General features: G+C 30.5%; 1 protein-coding gene across 2 annotated transcripts in view; it reads right to left on the reverse strand.

Annotated features, from left to right (window-relative positions):
- The window catches only part of LOC145277788 (unconventional myosin-XIX-like), a 176825-nt gene that overhangs the window by 3352 nt on the left and 161380 nt on the right, over positions 1-12093 (reverse strand). For both annotated transcript variants that reach the window (XM_080129594.1, XM_080129583.1), the window contains one exon: positions 860-1296. In XM_080129594.1, coding sequence (XP_079985720.1) covers positions 860-1296 — 437 coding nt within the window. The remainder of the gene's footprint in view (positions 1-859; positions 1297-12093) is intronic.

Here is a 12093-nt window from a genome sequence, read left to right on the forward strand (position 1 = left end):
TGCCCAATTGTCCAGCTAAAGCTAAGTGGTCAATTATAGTTGAGAGTGACCCAAAGGCTCCTTTTTTATTAACTGTTACATCGAGGTGTAGGGGAAGACACCATTCAATTCCTAGGATTACTCCACTTGTCCTTGATCCTCCCCCTTATAATGCTGAGTGTTCATGGGGTATCAAGTACTATTTTTTAAGTCTTTGGTATGATTCGATCAAGAATTGAACCCCACTCTCCCAGCTTATTGGTAAACACTTACACTAAATGAGCTAATTGAAATTTCAATTACCATGATTAAAACAGCTTTACATGATGCTTATGCAGGGAAGTCACCATGCTGAAATAATAATGTCATTATTTAGAAAGTCATTCTTAACATTGGAGACGACGGGCGTTTTGTAACTATTCTGTACTTTCACCTAACTTAAACAAAAGATGGTACTTATGCAGAGAAGGTACCATGCTGAAATAACACTATTGAGAAAACCATTTTTAACATAGGGAGGGTGTTTTGTAACTATTCTGTATTTCTACCTAACAATTTAACAAACAAAATATGGTACTTATGCAGAGAAGGTACCGTGCTGAAATAACACTAGAAAACCATTCTTAACATTGGGAGGAGGAGTAGGGTGTTTTGTAACTATTCTGTACTTTCACCTAACAATTAAAAAAAAAAAAAGATATTGTAAAACTTGAATTTAACTTGAAAATACTATTAAAAAGATAGCACTGTAACTTCTCTGCATAAGCACCAATTATATTTCATGGCAATTTAAGATTTATTCAAATCCTCTTATTTCAAACTTATTTTAATCTGATGAACAAAACACATCTCCCCTTAAACTTGATTTGATTTGACTTACCCGTGGAAGTCTCCGTCGTGTAATTACTCCATCTCCAATGCTGACATGTTTGAGGGATGCGTACTGTTGGCAGGAAATTTTCAAACGTTTCTGTGGCGGTTCACCCGGATCGGGACCAAACCCAGACAACAAACAAGTTCGGCGTTGAGCACATTTATCATTGTCCATTTCTGACTGAGAACATTCGTTGTTGTTTCTTAAAACTGAACTCACTGTTGGGTTCAATCGGATAAGATTTTGTACATTGTCGTTTTGGTCTGCATTTAAATCCGTTTGGTGGTTTGTTGATTTCATCTCAACATTTGATAATGGGGATGCACCACCACCACCACCATTGGTGGCATCACCATTATCAGTTAGTTCCAGGTTGTTGGCCATTGTTAGCAATTGCTGCTGCTGAAGTTGATCCCTTCGTCGGCCCAACCACCGTAAAACAGCTGAAAAAAAAAAAAAAAAAAAAAAAAAAGAAAAGTGGAAAATATTAAATATATAAAGAAAAATGAGTATCATATTCAAAATTACAATGTTGAGATGCACACTTAACGGACTGGGTTGAAATTGGTGCTATCTGAAAGAGCGATGTCGTGGACACATAATATGTGAAAATTAGAAAAAAAGATTAATTCGGTGGTGGTCAACTGGAATATTTCTTGCAGGGAGAGTCACTTTTCGTATAGCCATTTTTGCAAGTCACGGATGTGTATCAAACTGAAAGTATGTTTAAAAAGGTTATTTTCAAGAGTCATGACGTCATAAGTCATCATGGTCCGCTATGCAAAAACGTTTGCCAGTAACGTTTTTCCCTTCTTTTCCATTTCAGGTTTGAGTCTGCCTACTGCAGCTATTTTTTTTTTTTTTTTTTTTTTGTAGTCACACAGGCACTTGTTGCTTGATTGAAAAAAAAGTTGTTTTGATTGAATTATTTTTTTTTTTTTAGGGATGCCGAAATATTTGGTGGGGAAGTTGTCACCTACTTCTAGTTTTTGGGGATTGCTCAATATCCTTAGTATAGCAGCTGTGTCCTGTCCACCAGGGCAACGCCGAGTATCCATACTAGTCTAATATATAAAGTAAAGTCAATCTATTTCTCAACTGCTGTCATTGGTTCTTACAAAATCAATACTTGGTTCCCATTTGTGTACTCATTCTTTTTGCAAACTGTTTTCCTAATCTTAATAGTCGTTGGTTCACCACGTTTTGGCCAACTCATCCGCTGGCCTTCTTCAGGTGGTTAACCATGACGGATAGGAATGCTGAATCTTGTAGCTGATCCCCAATAATTACTGCCTTTCGTAGTTGTTGTTGCTGTTGTCTCACCACGATTTTGCCAACTAATTAATCCTCTGGCTTGCTTGAGTAAGATTGAAACCGCTATTTTCAGACAATGCTCACCTGGAACCGTAGAGACTCAACGTCTCTATCCACTGTGCCACGGGTCCCCGAAGGCAGTAATTACTGGGGATACATGAATCAGCATTCCTATCTCGTTATGGTTAATCATCTGAAGAAGGCCAGAGGATGAGTTGGCCGAAATATAGTGAAACAAAAACTATGAAGATGAGGATAACAGTCTGTAAAAAGAATGAATAGATTTTTTTGTCTTATAAATACAAATTTTCGTTCTTAAACGTCTTCATTCGAAATATCATCTTTAAAACCATTGCAATCCTTCGTTTGGGTATTATGTTAAGTAGAAAGCACAAAAAAAAAAAGGTTTCAAGTTTCTTTAATTCATTTTGGCAAATCTTCAGCTTATTAATTAAAAGTTAAACGTATTCTCGGAATAACACAACACAGGAAAAGTGCTTTTGCCAAGTGAGAACGTTTTTATGTGTTTATAGAATAATGAACAATAAAGTTTTTGTATGTGAACACGTAATCTATATTTATGACTATGTGAAAGCATGTTGACCTCAATATTAGATCATCTTTATTGTTCATATAGTTGAACAAAACCTATATATGATTTGACTATTAATAAGTTTTTTTCATTCCCATGTGCACAATTTTCTTAATGTTTGAAGTTTTTCTTTTAACCTATACTAGCAGAGAAACCTGATGTTGCCCGGGATTGAATTAAGATCAATGAATGTTGCACACTTTCAATACTTTTATTGTCATTGAAATCAATGACATTGCCCATTTTTTAATCAAATCGATCGGCTGCCTGCTTTAGTCGGAGACCCCCTGCAGTGAACTAGAAGGAAGCTGCACATGCCTCCCTGCAGTGACATAGTCCACAATACATTGTAATCTATACTGCTCTGTAGACAACTAACTGTTGATTTTATAAAATTATTTTTATATAATGACTTGAATTAAAGTTTAAAATACAAAAGTTAAGTATCATTGTTCAATTGTGCTCCAAACAGAAGCATTCATTTTGAATGCATCCATGTCATATCAAAAAAACTACAGTTGATTTTATACACCAGGCCCTTCTGCTTGTGTGGTGACAAAACTTCTAAAATGCACTTGCGGTGTTAGGCTGTATCAGAGTGTTAACTTTAATCAAAATCGAATTGTTCCTTCTTTAATCAGATTTTTTCAATTATTGATTTTCTATGCTTATCAGAGGTACTATGATGCAAAATCTGTCTAAGAACACCGCCAGACACATAAAGTACATTTGTGTAAAATTTTAAAAAGCTCAGCTCTGCCGTTTTGGAGTACATAGGGAACGAACTCACCCACGGAGACAGTGTATCTTTTATATATAAGTAAAGATTCTCCCTACAACAAAGCACATTGTCACTAAGGGCTGCTGTGAATTAGGGACCAGATTTAAGGAGGCATTCTAATTAGAGAGAGTTGAGCAGCAATATGTTTGTTTACATTACATTTAAATTTTTGCATATTAGTACTGTCATAGAATAGGGAGGGAATTCCAAAGGCAATGAGTTTGAGGAAAAATGCTATTAGAGTAAAAATCTTTATGGTTATTGGGTATCTGAACAGTGAAGAGGTGTGATTTTGCTAAATTGTCAGGTTAATTGAGAGTACTTATGTTAAGGGGGCACAAATGCAGTAAGTTTGAAGCACATTCCATTGAAGTAATTGTAAGATAAGCACTGAGATGCAAAATTACAACGATGGAACAGGAGTTGGAGCTTGATAGACAATGTGGGGCTTAGATTAGAAGCTCTTTTTTTGGACCCTGTCTAAGAAGTGGGGGTCAGTGGTTGATACACCAGCACAGATGTGGCAACAATACTACATGGATGGGTGAGTAATGGTTTTGTAGAGATATAGGATACTGGTAAGTGTAAGAAGTTTTCTAGCCTGTTAGAGGAAATCCAGCATATTTTGCAGAATCTTTTATGTATTTGTTCTAATTCATGTTACACAGAGGAGTTTGAATTTTGGAATTGGACTCTCAGATATGGTGCCATTGACCATGGCAGTCACTGTTCAGAAACGTTTCTTGTTGTTAAATGAAAGAAGTTTTGTTTTAGTAGTATTAAATAGGTACTCTTGCATAATTTGACAAAGATTCTCGGGAATTCCCGTCAAGCATGGATTGGGTGAGACCGGCAACCATTGGTTTAAGCCGAGTGTTGTAACAGACACAGACTAATTTAAAAACAAACCAAAAAAAAAACAAAAAAAAAACAAATAATCAAACATAACAAAAACCTACCTTTAAAGGATTGAAAATATTTTAATTTTTTTTGTAAAATATTTATCAACAAAGTTTTTTAAGTTTTACATTTTTTTTTTACCATAAATTGTTAGGTGTAAGTACAAGTTTTCTTTCAAGACTTTTTGTTCAGTCAAGTTTTTTGGGGGAGGGGGACACACACAAAAGTTTTATATATATTTCTTTTTAAAGAAAACACGTAAAAATATGTTTACGAAAAGCGTAAATTATTAGATAAAAGTACAGGAAAAATCTTTTTTTTTTTTTTTCAAGAACACTTAATATTTTTATTTTAGTTTTTTTAGTTTTTTTTCAAGAACACTTAATATTTTTATTTTATTTTTTACTTTTACGGCAGTTCATTGCCGGTGGAAGAACTTTCTTGAGATGAGAATATTTCCTTAGGAATCTTTTACTTCAGTTGACTGTTGAACGACCATCAACGGCAAAAAGGGAGGGAGATGGGGGTAAAAGTACAGGGAAAATTTTTTTTTCTTTTTTTTCAAGAACACTTAATATTTTTATTTTACTTTTTTCAGTTTTTTTTTTCAAGAACACTTAATATTTTTATTTTATTTCTTTTTTAGTTTTTTTTTTTCAAGAACTCTTAATATTTTTATTTTATTTCTTTTTAGTTTTTTTTTTCAAGAACACTTAATATTTTTATTTTATTTAAAAAATTTTTTTTTTTCAAGAACACTGAATATTTTTATTTTATTTTATTTATTTATTTATTTTTTTCAAGAACACTGAATATTTTTATTTTATTTTTTACTCTTACGGCAGTTCATTGCCGGTGGAAGAACTTTCTCGAGATGAGAATATTTCCTTAAGAATCTTTTACTTCGGTTGACTGTTGAACGACCATCAACGGCAAAAAGGGAGGGAGATGGGGGTAAAAGGAAATGGAAGGAAGCTCCCTGAGAACCGGAAATGTGATTTATGATGGAGACAAAAGGATCATTTCTGAATTTTTGTCTCCACATAAATTCAAGCAAATATGTACCCAGAAGCTCCTGGTTGGTACTCCTGCATTCTTGCATGTTTTGCTTCCTTCCCACATCCTCTTGATGTGGTTCATTGTCGCCTTTGTCGTGGGGGGTCTACAAAATGCATACTTATGATTCACTGTCAGAATATATTTGTTTATTATTGGAAGGAGGGTTTCGGCGTTTCAATTTGGTATGGTCACCACAAAAAACCCCCCAAAAAAACTCCTTGTCGGTGATGTAAATTAAAAATAAAAAGTCGATTTAACGTTTCAACATTTGAACAACGCTTGGCTGAAACCGATGATTGCCGGTCTCGCCCGATCCGTACTTGACGGAAATTCATGAGAATCTGAGTTAAATTATGCAAGAGTACTATTAAATGCAACCATCTATTTATGATCCCTTTGCACTATAGACTGAAAGTCATTTTCCAAGGAAAGTTTTTAAAGGGCTCTCTAGGGGAAGGGTGTTGAAATCCCCAATGAAAGTTCTTAAAGGGTGTTGAAATTTCCTACTGGAAGTTCTTAAAGGGCCCTTTATGGAAAAGGGTGTTGAACCCCCCCCCCCCCATGAAAGTCCTTTTTTACTTTTGATTTTAATAAGATTTCAATAAACATTAATTTCAAACTTTTAACAATTTTCAGAATTTTAAGACCATCTAATCACAGAAGGGGATGAGGCAAGAACATCAAAATTGATAACTATTTATGGAAATATATTACTAAAATATTTGTATATAAATAACAGAATCACGTCAGTAATTTAATTTTTCATATATAAATTATCATTTCTGATGACCTAAAGAAAAGAAAATACCTACCGTTGACATCTTATAGAGTAGAGGATTGTCTGACTTTCTATTCAATTTCTGGATTCTTACAACTTGGAGAGGAAGATAGGGTGAGTTGAAAAAATATTGCGTTTTTACTCACTAAATTTTTAAGTAACAAAGTAAGATTTCGGTTTCTTTAAGAGAAAACTAATTCACTAGTCATTTTGCGTTTTTAATAAGCTCAGAAAGATTTATTCTTCTCAAAGAACGTGTAATAATGTTAGCAAGAATAAACACATAACAGTACTTTTTATATAGTTTTTACACAGAAAACAACAAAGTCTAGAATAACAATGAAGTAATAAAAAAACAGATTATCTAACAAATTCAGAAGTGATCTTGACTTCTAATCTAAACTTATTTGATAATGGAGATGCATAAAAAGATTTATGAAAACAAAACCAGAAGAAAGGGTAGTACCTACTCAGATGATCGTACATTTCACACGGTTTATATATATATATATATATATATATATATATATATATATATATATATATATATATATATATCTGGTACCTAAGGTACTTAAGCTTTTATGCATTTTTATTCTCGTAGCATTTATATGCTAGTTAACATGTTGCAGAATGGATCTTGTAATCTGAAACTTACCTATTAATATTTTATATTTTTATATTTTATTTATCTATATGTTTTTCATATATTAGTAAAAATAGTAACTGTATTATTTTACATTTTTTTTTATTGGGGAAGTGGGATTATCCACTGGAGAGCAATGTATTTAACAGCTATCCTGTTTTTAAATCTCCGAAACAGCTACATGGTAAACAGCTGATGATCCCCGTTTTCTATTTAGAAAATTTTAGTTAAGGTTTTCTCTTTTCATCCTCATGTAGTTAAATTCTGTTTTAAAATTGAAGACTTTTGCGAAATCGGCTTATGCAAATGCTAAGTATATTTCTATTTAACAATTTTAGTTAAGGCTTTTTTTTTCCCATCCATATATAAATGAATTCTCTTTGGTCATTATAAACTTTTTAGAAATCGGATTACGTAGGTGCTTAGTCTGCGATAGGTTAAAATCAATATTTTTTTTTTCTTCCGGGGAATCTAAACTTCATTATTTATTTTTATTTTTGAATTTTCTTTTTTTTTTATTCAAAGTTTCTTTAGACTATATATATATATATATATATATATATATATATATATATATATATATATATATATATATATATATACACTATTAGTTGTTAATTACTTTATTCACTCATTTTTATTGCAAGTAAAGTAACTAATCTGAAGCATTCTCAGCCTTTTTTTCATAATTGAGATTTTTTTTCTATTTATCAGTTTATCCATTTTTCTTAGTATGCCTTCTACTTCTCATATCTTGTTCCAATTCCCATGAAACTAAAAGCAGAAAAAGTTGAAATCGAATATCACCAGTAAAGAACTCGACTTGGACCTGGAGGATAGAAAAAGGCAGAATTGCCATATCAAATTTACGAATGGGGAAAAGATAAATAACCAAATTCCAACATTTCGTTTATTTGATTATTTCAATGTTTTGCAAAGCAAATGGAAAACAAAGTTTATAGTCTTAACCAATACTCTAAAGGATTCATAAAATGTTCAGACAAATTATATATATATATATATATATATATATATATATATATATATATATATATTATAGATACGGGGTAAATAACTTTATGAAATAATCATGTATGTATGCTCCAAGAATTCAACATAAATGCAACAATTTTGTGTGCAATCATTTCTGAGACGATATGGGTTTTTATTGATATCAGGTTTCATTACTAGCACAGGAATCGACACTGTGTGTGTGTGTGTGTGTGTGTGTGTGCATAACAATTATATAAGATATACAAATAATCGATTCCAAAATTTGAATTATTTTTACCCAAACTCTCCCATTAAATGTAAATCTACATCACTAAAAGAAATCGAAAAAAGGATAATTATTAATGCCTACAAATTCATAACATTAATTGCCTCTTAATACAAAAAAACATTGTATATTTTTACTAATACAATCGCTATGTTAAACATGTTTATTTACTCTGAATATCTAAGTTTATTTTTAATTAGCAATACCACACCATATTTTCTTTAGATCGAATAAACTCAAATCACGCATTATTGGGAAGAGCATAAAAAACAAAGAAATATCTTTAGTTTTTTAAAATTGGTCCATTAGAACTAAAGTTATGACCATTCTAAGTATTAAAAAATGTGTGGTTCACTGGACATTTTGCTTTAAGTCAGTCCTATTCAAATTCATACAGGCTTGTGATTAAAAATGGTAGGAAATTTGCCCAATTTACAGGCTAACCCATCTTTAAAAGGCTGTATCTTCAGATCTTTTAAGGCGTTATGATGAAATTTTAAACATATCATGATTCCATGAAGGTTCAGTTGGCTTTATTTACAAACATCTCACTTGGTAACTTACGGATTAATTAGCATATTTCAGTTTCATTTTAATAGCTTTAATTAGAAACTTCATAAAAACAGTTAAGAAAAATGGTAAGTAAAAATGGATATTATCATCTATCATCACAGAAAGTATTATTCTGATGGACATTATCATTTGTCATTATCACATCATGAAAAATCCAAGATGGCGACCGGGAAATCCAAGATGGCCACCACAACATGATTCAAAGAAATTATTAACAAAATATGGCTTGTAGCATATTAAATTAAAAGAAATTTTGTACAGACCAGAATTATGTTTTCAAGTACATTAAACTTATTAGCAGACTAATTAGCATAATTAAGTTTCATTTAAACGGCTTTATCATAAAAAAACAATTTAAAAAATGGAAAATAAGGTTTTATCATGTGAAATATTATTCTGATGGATATTATCATTTATCATCATTACACTGTGAAAAATTCAAGATGGCAACTGGGAAATCCAAGATGGCCACCATGAACAAAATATGGCTTGTAGCTTATCAAATGAAAGGAAATTTTGTACAGATTACAATTGTTTTCAGGTTCATTAAACTAATTAGTATAATTAAATTTCATTTTAATGCCTTCAAGTTAATGTGATAATTATCGGGTGAGTTTCTACCAGTATTTTGTACAATTTTTTCTTTTTAAGTCATTGTCGAGACTTCAAGCAACATTCTGGCCATTTTTTCTTGTTCTCATGTAATGCTCGACACTACTTGTTTTTTTTTTTTTAACAGAATAAACATTTACAACACCAAAAATTTATTGAGGTAACATTTATTTGGTAACATTTGTTATAAATTTGTTTTTTGACCACTTTTTCATACCTCTGTGGATTGTAAAACAAACCCAATAAATGTTATCATAAGCGAGGTAAGTTATTCTTTTACTTAACTGGATAAGTGGTTTGTGTATTTTAACTCATTTAAAAGCATTTTTACCTAAGGAAAAAAAGTGGTCATTGTCAGTCATTATTTTTCAAAAAATTTATTTTTAAAAAATATTCTTTTCCTTTCCATAATTAAAAACTTATGTTTTCTAAATAATAACACAAATAAAAAAAAAATGAATACTTTATGTTCGTAAGTTAGTTGACAAACATTTTGTTTACAGATTTTTTGTGCGACACAAAAATTATCATGTTTATATGTGTTTTTCACTATTTCTATTGATGCCTGCATAAAAAGTTTTTATACAATTCTTTTCAAATTTTAGGACAAAAGGAATTAATATATTCAGCATTAAATAGTGTATGAACACAGTTTCTATTTTTACTTATCTTTGTATTATAAAGTGTCAACTTTGAGATGTTCTATTGCGACTCGAAAACCAAGAACAACAAAAAAGCAACGCCCATTGTCGGTTATTCTTTATCAAAAACTTTATTTTTTTAAAAAATATTCTTTTCCTTTCCATAATTAAAAACTTATGTTTTATAAATAATAAAAAAAAATTAAAAAAATGATACTTTATGTTTGTTAGTTGACAAACATTTTGTTTATAGATTTTTTGTGTGCATCATGACACAAAAATTCTTATGTTTATATGCGTTTTTCACTATTTGTATCATATGTGCTTACAATATATTTATATTGAGTGTCAAGGGGAATAATATACTCAAAATTGTACAGATCCAGAAATTTCTTTATAATTATTTAATTAACTCAAGAGAATAATATAGTTAATTTTATTATGATTGATAATGTATCAATTCTGAGCATGCTTCACATTATTGTTAATTTCAGTTTAAAGTTAGAATAACATCATAATTGATCCCAAATTAGATTAATTTTAGTGAAACTTTTCTTAAAATACTAAATCAAAAATAAGATATTTCCCATTCTACAGCTCACAATGTATATAAGAATTTTAGCTTAAATTATCACACTACTATTTATATGGGTTTGAAATAGGCTGCCATATATATATATCTCATTCTATGGAGACAATTTTGCATGATTTCTTGCATTTTATTAAGCAAATTTCTCATTAGATGTTACTATATGGAAGGATTTTACGAGTAAAGTGCATAAATTACATTTTTTCTCTTGTTAGGTATATATTAGATTTGCCTAATATTGACCATTTTAATTCAAAAGAAATATTTTTAACTAACTCCCTAATATATTTAGCTAAAGAAATAGACTCATCAGATTCAGAATTTGGCTCAATTTTGAAAGGGCACAAGTCATTTCTGTATCTCTCCTTAAATGTAATACTAGTAGAGCCAACATAAATCTCAGTATTATTTCCAGTAATTATACAACATTTGTAGTTAAACAGTTTCCACTTAATGTGCAATTATTCTTATTTCTATAATTAGTTATTTTCAGTTACATTATTGGTATTAATAGGTCCATGGTCATCATTTGTACGACATGCATGCTTTATTTTAGTGTTATTATATTCTATTATTGATTCAACTAGATTTTTGGAAGTAGAGAAAGATAGTCCAATCATATTTTCATTAAAGAATTTTCCCAATCTCTAGGAAAGTTTCTGCTAATGATACTAGAAAATTTTTTTGAAATATTCAAGAGAATGTGCTTACTATATGGAAATTGTCTTCTATTTTTCTTTTTCTATTATTTGTATTAGATGGCCTAGAGCCCTCAGATTGGTTTTGATCATTCATTTTCAATTATATTGCTACTACTACTATTATTTCTAGGTGTTTTTCCTCATAGCCCTGTTATGATATGTAGCCATATCGATTAAAAATAATTCTGTTCATTATTAAATTTATTGAAACTAATCTCAATAAACTGATCTAATTAGAACCTCATTATGATTTGTTTTTGTTAAACAGCTGTTCATTCTTAAATACTTTATTAATTCTTTTAGAGATAGACGAAACTATAATTTTTAAAAAGGTGGATGATCAGAATTATTATCTATGTACAATAAATTATGATTCGTTTCGAATCTGAGATATTACAGTCTAGGGAATATAAGGCAAGTTCCTCATAAACGTAATAGACACGAGAAGCCCGGCGAAAAAAAATCCTTTCTTGAACAGACACAAATGCTCGCGGCCATTTTGTCTTTTATATAATAGATGTGTATGTGTGTGTACACACACACATACTATACTTGACATATTTTAGAGGCTTACCATAGTTTCATCAACATGGATTGACGTTTTACTGTTTAGAAAAGGCTATTATAGCCCATCAAATCCTCAATGACAAAAAAGTATAGTTTTTAAATAATTTGTATTTTATCTCTAACATTCTGGCAATCGAACATTTTATTGATTTCTTTTCAACATACTCTGATGCACTAAATATAATCAAAAAATGTTCATGGCAAATTA

The sequence above is a fragment of the Euprymna scolopes genome, chromosome 1 (genome assembly GCF_053919585.1).
Source record: "Euprymna scolopes isolate OS-2025 chromosome 1, ASM5391958v1, whole genome shotgun sequence".
NCBI classification, from domain to species: domain Eukaryota; kingdom Metazoa; phylum Mollusca; class Cephalopoda; order Sepiida; family Sepiolidae; genus Euprymna; species Euprymna scolopes.